The sequence below is a fragment of the Manis pentadactyla genome, chromosome 4, assembly GCF_030020395.1.
Source record: "Manis pentadactyla isolate mManPen7 chromosome 4, mManPen7.hap1, whole genome shotgun sequence".
NCBI lineage: Eukaryota > Metazoa > Chordata > Mammalia > Pholidota > Manidae > Manis > Manis pentadactyla.
In genome coordinates this window covers 41,922,342-41,938,227 of record NC_080022.1, presented here as the reverse complement: position 1 = coordinate 41,938,227, position 15,886 = coordinate 41,922,342, and the positions used below count along the sequence as shown (strand labels likewise).

Here is a 15,886-nt window from a genome sequence, read left to right as displayed (position 1 = left end):
CCACTGTATAAAAGGATCCTATGTGTATACTTTCTAATTTTGGTCCTTAGAGATTCTGTTCTCTCACTGACTCCAAAAAAAGTAGCTGGTATTTGTCCCCTTCTGCAATTAGGCCCCAAGGAAAGAAAATCCCATTAGCCCCCAGACTGCCACCAGTATATCCTATAGAAATGAGGTGGAGGTGACAACACAGTATGAGCTATTTTCCTTATGTAAATTATATGAGTGTTCAAGCCATTAAGTGTGTGGTTTTCAACTTATTTTTAAGTTTTTTGATCCTTCTAAAAAACTTACATGGAAACCCAACAGGTAGAACAGCAAAAAGCAGAGCCGCCTGGGTTGAAGAGAAAGGAATAGAGGATTCCTCAGCCACCTTCATTTGCCTGGCCTTTCCTCACCACGGCATCCTAAGGGGCTGGGGAAGCATCAAGGTGCCAGGATTCTCTCTAGCACAACTTCTGGCTATAGCGGTAGCCTGAACTCATCTGAGAACAACTTTTATACAAATCTTTCTCCTGAAAAAACTTCCAAATACAGAGCACACAGAGAAAAACTGATTTTGCTGCATTTATTTTACCCCTAGACACACACACATGCAGTGAACTATATCCAAAACCTATTAGAGTCCACAGAAAGGTTACTCAACTAAGAAAAAGACAAGACAGGGGCAGTACAATGCTGAGCAAAGTAAGTACTCACTTTTAGCTGCTGTTATGTTTTCTTACCTCTGCTGGTAGAGGACTGGTAGCTACTGGCTTGACTGGGTCATGTGACACAGCCAAGGTTCCTGCAGAGGAAGTGCCATTCACTGTTAATTTGGCTGCATCAGCAACTTCTCCATTAGGCAAGATCCCGTCAGCAAACCAAACTCGCCTCTGCTCTCTGGGCTGAGCCACTTGAGAAGCCGGAAAAATAAAACAAGCATCAATGTGACATTGGTAAGGTTTCTAATATCAAAGAAGAGAAGGTCACCAATTCCAGATGTACAAAGTAATCACTATTTAGCTTCTTGTAATTACAAATACCAGAACTGTAACTGCGTGTAAAAGAGACTATGAATTAATTTTAAAAAATACACATTTAAATATATTCTTTACTTCTATACCTTATATGTAAAGATTTAAAACATTTGCTTTAAAATATTAAGAATTCTTAAATACACCTATGATTATGTTGCATACTCTGTCCCATATCACTGACAGAGAAACTAAGGATGATGTTTTAAGTGCCTAGGAAATAATAGCAGAGAAAAAAATGTCTAGCGATAGACATCCACATCTCCTAAAAGCTTGAGGTTTCCACAGGAATTAAGTATCTAGAATAGTGGTGTGGTTATTTTTGAAGGGCAAAAGATGCCCTGAAGATGGTGAAGAATTGTTAATTAATAAGGGAGGAGTTGGCACAGATACATAAGAATGGGGAAGCAAACTGACTAAAGTACAACTGAAGAAGAAAAAGACTGATCTGGCAGGGCAAAATGGTTTTAGTAAAATGACAAGGGAAAAGCTGGAAAACTGAGTCTGATGAAATGATCTCTTTAAATCCAGTTTTAGAAATCAATTCAAACAAGCCAGAACAAAGAGAGACTAGGGAAGAACAACAAAAACGACAAATGAAGTAAAGAGAATACAGATTTTAAGAAAGCAAGCCTGAACTCATAAAAATACAAGGAGTATGACTAAGGGACAATCTGAAAAGAGGAGAAAATGGGGAAGAGTATGATAATGTTAATAGAAGTCTTTGATCTTCAAAAGGAGAGGAAGGATGTTTAACAAGGGGAAGGGAATATTACTAAACAAAAAGACATAAAATTAATGAAAGAAGACTTATTTTAATTATCACAGGATATGTCTGGAAAAGATCATTTTAAGGAAATATTTAGTTGCTATTTTTACTATTGATAACCCTCTGAATTTACAAAATTCCTTTCATCTGACAATATCATACTCACAAAGATAAAATAAAGTTGAGCCTGTAATGTTCTACCTATCATATGATACAATCAAAATTAAATTTCTGGATTTTATGAAGGGCTGTGTACCTAACACAGTATTTTCATATTTGCATATGTATAGATTAATATTGAAAAGAGAAAATGGCAATGTATAAACCAAAAAACAACCCTAGAATGGGCTGGTCAGAAGAAAGAACTCTCATTTTCATCACTTACTAAATTTCTTCAAAGAACATTAAGGTAGGCAGGAGGCTAGGATTTTAAAGGCTGACTTCAAATTCTGCATCTCTTTTCAAATAGAAGCAATGTGATTACTCCATTCTTAAGGTGGAGAGGGTACTGGCATATTTATAGAGATGCCTTCAAAATAGCAGGCAACACAATATTCTTCTTTACTTGCCCAGAAATAGTCTCAACACATTTCTCACCTTGTTCTTCCACTTAATAGCTACCCAAAGGGACTTATTTGCAATGTTTTAGAAACATGTGCTGTAAAATCACATCAGCACCTTTTCAGAGGAACTTGATGAAGAAAGAGAGAGAATAGCACATGATCCCCTACCTTCTGCTCCAGGGTGCTTTAAAACTCCCACAGGTACCATCACAGTGGGAGGTGGAGAGCTCAGGGCTCCTGAGGCCTGAGCTTGCTGCAAGGGAGGGATAGTAGAACAGTATTCAGCAGGATTGTTAGGGTTAGGGCTCTGGCTTGAGGCACTCATCATGTTCTCCCAGGCTTGAGCTAAAGCAAATACAGACACAGTAAATGTGAATGGATTGCAAAATATGGACATCAAGACCTCCACAATATTGGGTAAATAATGTAGCTCCTCCTCATTAACATTCATAGTATGTCTCTCTTCTAGCTCATGAAGATATTAAGAAGATAGGTGATTTTATTCAATAAAAGAGACCATTTAGTTAAGTAAACTATTTGGAAGCAACAAATAAGAAGTATGTGATACTTCTGGTACAGACTGATAATAAATTGGTCTGAGATTAATGACTAGGTCCCTGGCTTTTTTAAAGGAGACCATAACACTCCCTTAAGAGGGAGTGAAACAACATCAAATTTATTAAGGATTTGCAACTGTGACAGCATTGAGACATTTCTGTGGGTGAGGGACAGGTTAATATTCAGTGCACTTTATTAAGTCCTATCAAAACTAAAAATCAGGGACTAAACTAGAATAACTCCATTATGTGATATTTTTTATTACATTTCTAGACTTTTAGGATCTTCTTAGTTGAGGCAAAATCTCTTTAAAAAAATTGTGAAGCCTAAAGCTCAGGAGAACGTATCTCAACATTTCTGTGAATTCTGCTTTTGTGCAATCATCACCCTGTGTAAAAGTATCCAGCAAAAACAGCCATTTCACATCTTTGGTGTGTCTCAAAAGCACAGAACCCATTTGAACATGAAAATGTGCCAATATCATATAAGTGCCATCATCCAATATGACCACAAATGTGTAAGGTTCTGTTTACTCTGTAATTTAACTAACTAAATACTGATATATCAACTATTGTCTTTAAAATAAAAAGGATGAAAGATGCTACAGAAAAGAAAGATATCAGATTTTATCTTCTAGGTTCAGGTAATATCACATGTCCAGAAATGGAAACCACCCAATTTTTTGAGCATCTTTTAAAAAATCTCATTTAACATCAAAGAATGATCTGTAAGAATATTTATTGCCTCCAAACTTCAGGACAAGGCTAGAAACAACAGCTATGTTCTTTTGAAAGCACTGGCAGGAAGAAGGGAGGAAGAGAATAGGAGAAAAGGAAAGAGGAATAGGAAACACTGAAAAGCATCAAATTAAATATTCAGTAAAAGACCAGGCTAAGCCATGCAAGAGGAAAGATGCTGGAAAAACCAGGAAAAGAGATTATTTTAGGATTCCCTGTTAAGGGCATCCTTGGCTTAATAAAAAGTATGTGTCCCATTTGAATCCTCTGCCATTTCCTTCATCTTTAGCTATGTCAAGTTTAAAAAAATAAAGCTATCAAGTTGGAAGACCTCATCAGATAAAAGAGGTATTGGGTACTGTAATTAAGCAACATGCTTTTATCTGTGGATATACATCTGAAAATGACAGCAGGAATAAAAAACATCAATTGAGCAACTGAGTGAAATAACCACCATCTAAAAAATGATCCTAAGAGTAGAGAGAATGAATTCATATTTGATCAAAATTGTAAGAATTCAGAAATGGGAGGAAATTGGGTGGATCATAAGAGATGAGAACAGATCAGATTAACTGACATGCAATAGGTTTATAAGCCAGCAACAGGAAAACATCACTATAAGCAATGCAGACAGACAGAGCAGGAAGAGACTTGGGCAAGTAAACTCGCAGCCTCCAGGAGGCATGTTATCCTGGCACAGGCAGCAGTTCAACATTTTGTGTCTATTAGTAATTGTTCTGGCAACTGTACAAAGATGCACTTAAAGAGAAAATACTACAGCCTGATCAATTTTATTGTATCTCTTACAAGAATACTCTGGGTTTTTTTGTTTTTTTTTACTAAAATGTCCTTGGATTCATTCCCAATCCCACAAAAGTGAACACTGGATAAGCTATATTTACCTTCTCCTGGCCATATTCTTTTAGCATATAACTAAATTCAAAACCATTATCCTCATAGCAAATCTAGATAATATTCAGGAGATAACTGGTAGAAAAATGCAATTACTGTTTGATCCTAAATGCTAAAATATTTACTTTTAACAAAATGAATGAAAATAGATGTTAAGAAGAATATATTCTAAGTTAATGAAGTATTCCCTAGAAAGAGCTTCCCTTGAAAGGAAAACCTTAGCCCCATTTTAATATTTCATCATCTACATGGCCAATATTCCCTACCCTCTTCACACTCCAGTCATTTCCCAGGAACATTAACAGCCCATAGTGCCAGATTTCCACAAGAACTTCCATTCTTCTTGCAAAACTTACCTGACTTTAGCATTCATTCATTAAATTAGGCACAGGAAATCTGAAATGCTAAGATTTTTTCAAACCATGGAAATTTAGCTTAACATTTTTAGTGAAAGTTATGACATATGAGAAAGTAAGCAACCCATAGAGAAAGGCAGGAAAAAATAGTAAGTCTTTTCATAGGAATTATCTTGTTCTGTCTCAATAACTGTGAATCAACCTGTTTTAATACTTACCATTCATTAACACTGAATGGCAGATTACACATACTCTAGCTTCTTTTCTATCCATGTATAACAGTTTACATTTCAGGCTACAGCAGGAAGCACAGAAAACCTGCAGGAAAAAGAACAAACTAAATTTACTTAGGATCAGAGTACAAAGGGTGTAAACCAATACTGACCAACACTGACTAACAGGGAACCTTATTACCACAACACTAAACACTTCAAGGGAAAAATGCAGTTGAGGAAGCTGGGCACAAGCAAACCCAATTCAAAAGCAAGAGTGAGATTACACGTCTGTCAGCAATAAGGAAAGTGAAAGTGCTGGCTGAAAATAAAAATCTTAGCCAAGATCAAACAGCAAACACATAGCAGGGGGAAAAAAATCTGAGCTGCCCTTTGGCAAAATTCCTATACACAATATCATATAACACTGGCATTTAAATACAGTTAACATCTGCTATTTCTGTTTGGAAAGGCAATACAGCAGGGTGAAATAAACAAAAACTGGAATTCTGGGTTTTAACTTCTGTTTTGTACTATCATTATTTGTGGAATAATAATACCAGCTGTTTTCACTGGTTTGCTAGGAAAGCCAGGAAAGATCAAAATATACCACTCAACCATAAATATTGGCAAGGCCCAGCTACAGGAAATCAGAGCAGGTAACCAAAAGTTGGCCATGCCAATTTCTAACACCTTATTTCCACCTTCCAGTGTTGCTTCCTGATAATCTTACTTTCTTCTTCCCACAACACCAGGCAATAAGAATCTCCTTAGCAACCTGCTAAGATTTATTTTCTTGAGAACTCATTAGTCACCTATCACAGAAAGGTTCATACAGGCAGAAAACAGTTCCCAGTAGGGTAAATTTTACTGGTCCAGTTTTTATGGTCAAGAAGTATCCTATGTCTTATCAAGATGAACCAAGACATAAGGTTATATTAAAGACAAAGTGAGAGAAATCATATTCTCTCCTGCCAGGCATAACTAATGTATCTAGCTACTATGATTTCCAATTTAGCTTTCACAGGCTTTACATTCTCAAAGTTAACTCTGTGGCATAGGAAGAACAGGGGATATATTATCTTTATTTTCTATCAGAAGAAACTGAATTTGGATGGTTAAATGACATGCTCAAGTTCACAGAAAACTGTATGAAAACTAGACACTTTACATATGTTACCTCATTTAACCCAAACAATTCTATGAAGGCACTCATTTATAATTAACAGAGTAAAATAAACAAGTGTTAAGTAAAAATGGTCAGTCCTACGGCTAGTAAGTTACACAAATCTCCAAAGGCTCTGTCACTACTAACCACAGTATGTAACACTACCTCATACTAAATGACATATTTCAGTTTAATTTGAGACTTGACTTTTTCTTCTACCTCACTGTGACCACATCAAGGCAGTCACTAAGTCCTGTTGATTCTCCCACAATACCATCTCTTCCTTTCCCACACTTATGCTGGGCCTTTATTCAGGCCTCTGTTATCTAAGGCCTAGAAGATCATCGTAACCAATTATTTGTCCTCCTAATCTCCAGATATATCTTTCTCACTTGTCTTTCACACAAATACTAAAAAACAGAACTTCCTAAAATGTAATCTAATCAGCTTAGTCTTCTTAAAATCCATCAATAATTTTTCTTCTAATCAAGAGGTAAAATCAAGAAGCCACTCATTTATTCTACAAATATTTGAGCCACAACTATGTTCAGGGTGCCAGGATACCACACAGGATACACAGTGAACAAAAGAGAGATGATCCTTAATGGCATCTAACCATACTACATTTGACTATATCAAATTAGAATATTTCTGCACAACAAAGAATTGCTGTACAATTTCAGCAAATGAAATTGTAACCTACTATATGGGGGAAAATATTTGTGAGTGATATATCCACTAAGGGGTTAATATCCAAAATATATGAAGAACTTTTACAGTTCAACATAAAAAAAAAAAAAACCAAATAATCCAATTAAAAAATAGGATGAGGACCTATACAGACATTTTTCCAAAGAAGGTATCCAGGTAGCCAAAAGACACGTGAAAAGATGTTCAACATCACCAGTCATCAGGGAAATACAAACCCAAACTACAATGAGATCACCTCACACCAGTCAGAATGGCCAACATCAACAAGACAAGAGATAATAAATGTTGGCGAGGATGCAGAGAAAAGGGAATCTTCATACACTGCTAGTGGGAATGTAAATTGGTGCAGCCACTATGAAAAGCAGTGTGGAGGTTTCTCAAACAACTAAAACCAGAAATACAATATGACCTAACAACTCCACTTCTGGGAATTTACCTAAAGAAAACAAAATTCAAAGATACATACACTCTTATGTTTATCACAGCATTATTTAGAATAGCCAAAGTATGGAAGAAGCCTAAATATCCATCACACATGCATGGACAAAAGATATATGTACACTATATATATACACACCCACACCCACATATATACTGCTGTATGCATATCTACAATGGAATATTACTCAGCCATAAAAAAGAATGAAATCCTGGCATTTGCAACAACATGGATGGACCAAGAGGATATTATGCTAAGTGAAATGAGTCAGAGAAAGACAAGTACCATATGATTTCATTTGTTTGTGGAATCTATAAAACAGAATAAGAAACAAATACATAAAAACAAAAAAATAGACTCATAGAGAACAGACTGGTGGTTGTCACTGGGGAGAGGGGTAGGGTGATGGGTGAAATAGGTGATGTGGGAAAAATATTAGTGAGAATGTTTAATATCCTGATTCTGGGTGATTGTTACATGAGTATATACTACACATCAAAATTCACTGAGCTGTACACCAATATTTGTGCATTTTATTTTATGTACCTAATTTAAGAAAAAAAGAAACTAAAGGGAAAAATATCTACCAGACCTGAATTAAAAAACTAACACACATACACAAGGTACCTTTTTAAAAAGCAAGCTGGGGGCAGAATAATGGAGTTAAATGGAAAGACCCAACAGTATCCATACTTCCCAATATTCAGTGGGCCTGACTATAGTTTGAAGGAGATCCTTTACATTTCCAATGGGATTAGAGAAAGGACAGAAGTTAGATAAGTGGATGATTTGCCAAGAGATTACCTAGAATGACCAGGAAATCAGAGACAGGCAAAGAGATTTATTCTTGTGGGATTACCCATGCCAGAGAACTACCTGGAGTCAAATATAACATACACCACAAAACCACCACTGGACATTGTCTAAGACCAACACAAAGTACCACAATATAAAATAGAAGAGACCTGGAAATGCTGGCCCTCATTCTCAAAAAGACAGAGACTATAATGTAATAAGTTCCTCAGGCCATTAGAATTAGTACCATGGAAAAGATGGGCAGTGTCTAGGAGATTTGAACCAACTGAGAATAGCTGAATAATCCTGGATTGTAAATTAATGGATAATACTGAATTTGCCTGAGAAGACCAAGATGAAGTCGTCTGCCATGAGCCAGGTTACTCAGTGTTTCTCAACAGCACTCTTGGCATTTAGGGTGGGCCGGTTCTTCACTGGGCAGCAGTATCCTGTTTAACATAGGATGTTTAGCATCCCTGGTCCCTGATTATTATTAAATGTCAGTAGCAAATTTCTTTTCTTGTGATCAGAACTTTTAAGATTTACTCTCTCAGCAACTTTCAAATAAGCAATATATTAACTATAGTTGCCATGCTGTACATTACATCCCCATGGCTTGTTTATTTTATAGCTGAAGTCTGTACTTCTGACTCCCTTCACCCATTTATCTTTCCACCCCTGCCTCTGGCAATTACCAATCTGTTCTCTGTATCTATGAGCTTGGCCTTTTTTGGGTTTTGTTTTTCTTAGATTCCAAGCATGAGTGAGATCATGAGGTATTTGACCATTTGTGTGTTTTACATGTAACTTCCTTTAATGTGGCACTTCTGGGTTCTAATCACAACCTTATTATTCCTCAGCCAAATGACTCAGTGGGAATAATTTAAACTCTCTGAGCCTCAGTTTTTCCAAATACATAAAGTAGAAATGTTAATATTCTCCTTGGAAAGCTTTTTATGAAGATTAAATGAGATATTACATGTAAAATGCAGCACATAACAGGTACTGACTGTATGATAGTGTCTTATTTCCCTTTCCTTTTACTTTTAAAATTTCCCACTTATGGCTTTCCACATAGCAAATCTTACTGCCAACTTTATGAAAAAGATTTTTAGTTAAGTGTCATTTGTGCCCATTTATACCCCTTACAGTGTGAATAACATGTTCTCCTTTGCAATTCTTGAAAATTCAAATCAAATGCTCACTTATTTCTTTCCAAATCAGAAAGTGGAAAAAGTGATGTCCCAGGTCTTGAAAAAGCACTGCAATTATGACAAAAATAACTGCCTTGCAAGACCAAAAAATTGGAAATAGCTGGAGCAATATCCAGCTATTCAGGAAGATCACTAACAGTAACAATTTGTAAAAGTTCTTAAGTGCAGCAGAGTACTTTATCCTTGTTTTTTATTAGTAAATACCAAAATCAATGTAGTAAATACTAAAGCTGTTCAATCAGACTCCACCCTCCTGCTGTCCAAACACATGTTCCAGCTTGTTATTAACTGAAAACAATAATAATTGTCAGAATCATTTTAAGAGTATATTATTATAGAAAAGGCTACAAAGGATCTCTAATTTAACCTTTCTACTTTATTTCTGAGAGGCTATCACAAAAAGATACAACTAAAATTACAAGAAAACATTTAACATAAAACCATAAACTTGTTTGAAGTTATCAGACTCATTTCCTCAAATATACTGTGAATTAATTTTTTATATATCCTGTTAATACCTTGTAAATGACACACTTGTTTGTTGTGTAAGTTCTATGTATGGGTTAAACAGTGCTATTCTGTAAAAGACAAGCAATTGAAAACATATCCTTCTTTTTGTAACTGTATTCTGGTCAGTCTTCATTTTTAAAACTCTTTATTATAGAAATTTTCAATCATAAAAGTAGACATAATAGCATAAAACAAACATGCCAGTGCTCATCACCCAGGTTAAACAATTATCAAGGCCAACCCTTGCTCACTTCTCCCCCAGTTAATCAGATAACATTCTATCTGTAAATATTTCAGTATGTATTTTTGAAACATAGGTACCATTTTAACAAAATAATCATAGCTTATATCATATCTTTAAAAATTAACCATTTCTTAATATCAAATATCCAAGCAGTGTTAATATTTTAAACATATTTTTAATGATTTTTTATTTAAAGCAGTTTTGGGTTCACAGTAAAATTCAGTAGAAGGTACAGCACTTTTCCATATACCCCTATCCCTACACATGCCTAGCCTTCACCATTATCAACATCTTCCATCAGAGTGGCACATTTGTTATCAATGAACCTACATCATTACCAAAGTCCATAGCTTACATTAGGGTTCACTCTTGTGGTGTACGTTCTATGAGTTTTGGACAAATGTATAATGACATATATGAATGATTATAGTATCATACAAAGTAGTTTCACTGCCCTAAAAATCCTCTGTGCTGTTTATTCATCTCTCTCTCTCTCCACTAACACCCTTTAATCCCTGATCTTTTTTACTGTCTCCATAGGTTTGCCTTCTCCAGAATGTCATTTAGTTGGAATCACACGGTATACAGCTTTTTCAGAGTGGCTTGCTTCACTTGGTAACATGCATTTAAGATTCCTCCGTATCTTTTCATGGCTTGATATCTCATTTCTTTTTATTGCTGAGTAATATTCTATTGCCTGGATGTACTACTACAGTGTATTTATCCATCACCTACTGAAAGGTATCTTGGTTGCTTCTAAGTTTTGACAATTATGAATAAAGCTGCTACAAATATCATGTCAGGTTTTTGGGTGGACATAAATTTTCAACTTATTTGTATAAATATCTAGGAGCATGACTGCTGGGTCATATGGTAAGCCTATGTTTCTCTTTGTAAGAAACTGCCAAACTGTCTTCCAAAATGGCTGTATCATTTTGCATTCCCATCAGCAGTAAATGAGAGTTTCTGTTGTCCCACATTTTCACTAGTATTTGGTGTTATCAATATTCTGGATTTTGGCCTTTCTAAAAGGTGTATACTGTTCTCATGTTATCTTAATGTAATTTCTCTTACGACACATGATGTGGGCATCTATTCATAGCTTATTTGCCATCTGGAAATCTTTCATGATGTGTCTGTTTGGTCTTTGGCCCTTTTTAAAATTGGGTTTTCTTATTGTTGAGTTTTAAGAATTCTTTGCATATTTTGGATAACAGTTTTTATTGGAAATGTCTTTTGAAAATATTTCCTCCCAGCCTGTGGCTTGTATTTTCATTCTCCTGACAAGGTATTTCACAGAGCAGAAATTTTTAATGTTAATGATCTCACTTATCCATTCTTTCCTTCATGGATTGGGCTTTTGTTATCTAAAGTCATCACCAAACCAAGATCATCCAGATTTTCTTGTCGTCTTCTAGGAGTCTTACATTTTTCATTTTACACTGAGGTCTGATCTATTTTGTGTTTGCATAGGATGTAAGGTCTGTGTCTAGATTCAATTTGTTGCATGAGGATGTACAGTTTTTCCAGCACCATTTGCCGAAAAAATTATCTTTTGTCCATTTTACTCCTGTGTTCCTTTGTCAAAGATAAGTTACCTATGTTTACATGGGTCTATTTCTGGCTTCTATCTTCTGTTCCATTGCTCTATTGGTCTATTGATTTGCCAATACCAAAGTCTCTTGATCACTACAGTTTTATAGTAAGTCTTAAAGTCTGGTATTGTCAGTTCTCCAACTTTGCTCTTCTTCAATATTGTGTTGACTATTCTGAGTCTTTTGACTCTTTAAAAACTTCAGAAACAGTTTGTGGATATATACAAAATAACCTGCTGGCATTTTGATTGGGACGGCACTGAATCTATAGATCAACTTAGAGAGTCTGACATTTTGACAATTGAGTCTTCCAATCCATAAACATGGAATATCTCTCCATTTATTTGGTTATTTGTTTCATGTTTTGTAGTTTTCCTTACATTGATCTTATACATACATATTTTGTTAGACTTATACCTAAGTATTTCATTTTAGGGGTGCTAATATAAATAGCATTGTTTTTAATTTCAAATTCCACTTGTTCAAGTAGTGACTCTGTGGCATCTTACTACACTGATGGACAGTGACTGCGGTGTGGTGTGTGTGGGGGACTCAATAATATGGCTGAATGTAGTAACCACAATGTTGCTCATGTGAAACCTTCATAAGATTGTATATCAATGATACCTTAATTTAAAAAAATGTAATTTAAGTAAAAAAAATATTTTCTACTTGTTCATTGTTGGTATATAGGAAAGCAACTGACTTTTGCACATTAAATTTGTCTCCTGCAACCTTAATATAATCACTAATTGGTTCCAGCAAATTTTCTGTCAAATTTCTCAGATTTTCTATATAGGCAATTATGTTATCTATGAGGAGAGACAGGTTTTTTTTCCCTCCCAATACGTATACCTTTTATTTCTTTTCCCTGTCTTACTGCCATAGCTAGGATTTATAGTGTGAATGTTGAAAAGCAGTGGTAAGAGGAGACTTGCCTTGATCCTGATCTTAGTGGGAAAGCTTCAAGTTTCTCACCACTAAGAATGATGTCAGCTGTAGGTTTTTTGTAGAAGCTTTTTGTCAAGTTGAGGAAGTTCCCCTCTTTTCCTAATTTACCAAGAGTTTTTGTCATGAATGCATCTCAGATTTTGTCAAATGTTTTTCCTGCATCTATTGATGTGATCACGAGATTCTTCTTTAGCTGCTGATGTGATGGATTACCTTAATTAATTTCCTAATGTTGAACCAGCCTTGTATAACTAGGATAAATCCCATTTGGTTATGGTATGTAATTGTTTTTACACATTGTTGAATTCAACTTGCTAATATTTGGTTGAGGATTTTTGCATCTAAGTTCATGCAAGACAGTGGTTTGTACTTTTCTTTTCTTGTAATGTTTTGTTTAGCTTTGGTACTGGCCTGATAGAATAAGTTAGGAAGTATTCCCCCTCTGGTTCTATCTTCAGAAAGAGATTGTAGAGAACTGGTACAATTCCTTCCTTAAATGTTTGGTAGAATTCAGTAGTGAACCCATCTGGGTTTGCTGCTTTCTGATTTAAAAGGTTATTATTATTTCAAATCCTTTAATAGCAATAGGTCCATTTACATTGTCTATTTCTTCCTGTGAGTTTTGGTAAATTGTATCTTTGAAGGGATTGGTCCATTTCTTCTAAGTTATCAAGTCTGTGAACACAGATTTGTTCATAGTATTCCTTTTAATGGAATGTGCGGTGAGGTTCCTTCTTTCATTTCTGATATTAGTAAGTTGAATCCTCTCTTTTTCTCTTTTTTCTTAGCCTGGCTAGAGGCTTATCAACTTTATTGATCTTTTCAAAGAAACAGCTTTTGGTTTCATTCACTTTTCTCTACTGATTTCCTAATTTTAACTTCAATGATTTTTGCCCTAAGTAATTTTTTTTCTGCTGCTTACTTTGGATTTAATTTGCTCTTCTTTTTCTAGTTTCCTAATGTGGAAGCACAGATGGTTGACCTTAGGACTTCCTTCTTTTCTAATACATGCATTCAATCATGTATTAATCTTGTATTTTTAACATACTGTTTTTATTGTTTTTATGAATATACTTAAATTTTTTTCTTATTTAGCCTTTTAAACTTATGCTTGAATCCATGAACATGGGATATTTATTTATATCTTTAATTTTTTCAACAATCTCATTATAAGCCAACAGACTTTCTTAATGTGTTTGTAATTCAGGTTCTTACTAAGGTTATTCTGCATTCACTCCAAAATTCTCAAGTCTTAAAACCAATGGTAACACAAATAATTCAAAGTAAACTGCAAATAATTCAGCAAATAACTTTAAAGTAAAAAATTGCCATCTAATAAAATAGATACCAGATATTTTTCACCTTTCTTTTTAAAGTAAAGATAAAATTTGCTTTGAAGACATGGTATAAATGCAGACATTCCTGTCAGGAATGCTAGGAAAACAATATAAAAATCACCATAAAACCTACTGAGTTGTTTTATTTTTACCCTCTCAATTATATTTATGGGAAAAATACATGAGGTATACAGCCAAGAAAACTTTGATTCTTAGTTCCACCTTCTCAGTTTCTTCAACTGTAAAATAGGGGTAATATCACCTTTTGCATAGGAAGGCTAGAAAGATCAAATTAAATAAAAAACAAATTACAGAGTATTTACTAAACAAATGACAGTCCTGTTTCCCTCTCAGCTGACTGCCCAGGAACTGTGTGGTCATCATCCAGGTGTTGCTAGACAAGTGACCCTTTCCAAGGATCCCATTTTTTAAAATCCCTTATTCTCTGTTGTCCTGACACCACTGCATATTGCTTTGGAGTATGGTTCTTTAGTAGCCAAAGATCCTGATTTTGAACCCCAACTGTACTTATTGGCTGTGTGATTTTGAACAAGTTACTTAAACTTTCTAGGCCTATTTTATCACTTATGTGGATTATAACATTAGCTACCTCAAAGGGTGTTACATATATAAAATAAGCACCACTTAGAAAGGTGTCTGGGACATAGTAAACATTCAATAAATATCAGCTATCTCATTCACACCACCACCACTACCATTACCATCATCAGCTATCTGCTTCCCACTAAGTAGCATTTGCAGCTTTGTAATTGTTTTGTTATTTATTTCATATATTTAAGTTTTGTCATCTATAGAAATATGAGCCATGTATTTTTTTTTTTAGATAATTATTTTTTATTGAAGGGTAGTTGACGCACAGTATTACATTACATTAGTTTCAAGTGTACAACACATTGATAAAACATTTATATACATAATTCTAGGTTCCAGCTATTACCCTAAAAAGCTGTTACAATATCTTGACTATATTCCTTATGCTATACATTACATCCCGGTTACTTATTTATTTTACCATTGGAAGTCTGTCCATTTTTTTTTTTTTCTGTGAGGGCATCTCTCATATTTATTGATCAAATGGTTGTTAACGACAATAAAATTCTGTATAGGGGGGTCAATGAACAATGCACAATCATTAATCCACCCCAAGCCTAATTTTCGTCAGTCTCCAATCTTCTGAGGCATAACAAACAAGTTCTTACATGGAGAACAAATTCTTACATAATGAATAAGTTACATAGTGAACAGTACAAGGGCAGTCATCACAGAAACTTTCGGTTTTGCTCATGCATTATGAACTATAAACAGTTCAAATATGAATACTCATTTGGTTTTTATATTTGATTTATATGTGGATACCACATTTCTCTCTTTATTATTATTTTTTTTAATAAAATGCTGAAGTGGTAGGTAGATACAAGATAAAGGTAGAAAACATAGTTTAGTGTTGTAAGAGAGCAAATGTAGATGATCAAGTGTGTGCCTGTAGACTATGTGTTAAACCAAGCTAGACAAGGGCAATAAAATATCCACGTATGCAGAAGATGTCTCTCAGAACAGGGGGGGTGAGGTTCTAAGCCTCACCTCTGTTGATCCCCAATTTCTCACCTGATGACCCCCCTGCGACTGTGCCTGTCTTAGGTTGTTCCTCCCTTGAGGAATCTTACCCGTCTCTGGCTAACCAGTCATCTTCCGGGGCCATACAGGGAAATGTGAAGTTGGTAAGTGAGAGAGAAGCCTTATTGTTTGAAATGGTTAGCTTTTTATTTCTTTGCATATTT

At 35.0% G+C, this 15,886-nt stretch overlaps 1 protein-coding gene across 4 annotated transcripts in view; it reads right to left on the bottom strand.

Annotated features, from left to right (window-relative positions):
• Positions 1-15,886, bottom strand: part of ZFYVE9 (zinc finger FYVE-type containing 9) — a 237,405-nt gene that overhangs the window by 90,206 nt on the left and 131,313 nt on the right. For 3 of the 4 annotated variants that reach the window (XM_036892966.2, XM_057500210.1, XM_036892967.2), the window contains 3 exons: positions 5,130-5,229; positions 2,517-2,693; positions 726-895 (listed from right to left, as the gene is read on the bottom strand). In XM_036892966.2, coding sequence (XP_036748861.2) covers positions 726-895; positions 2,517-2,693; positions 5,130-5,229 — 447 coding nt within the window. The remainder of the gene's footprint in view (positions 1-725; positions 896-2,516; positions 2,694-5,129; positions 5,230-15,886) is intronic. The other variant, XM_036892968.2, reaches the window with a different exon arrangement.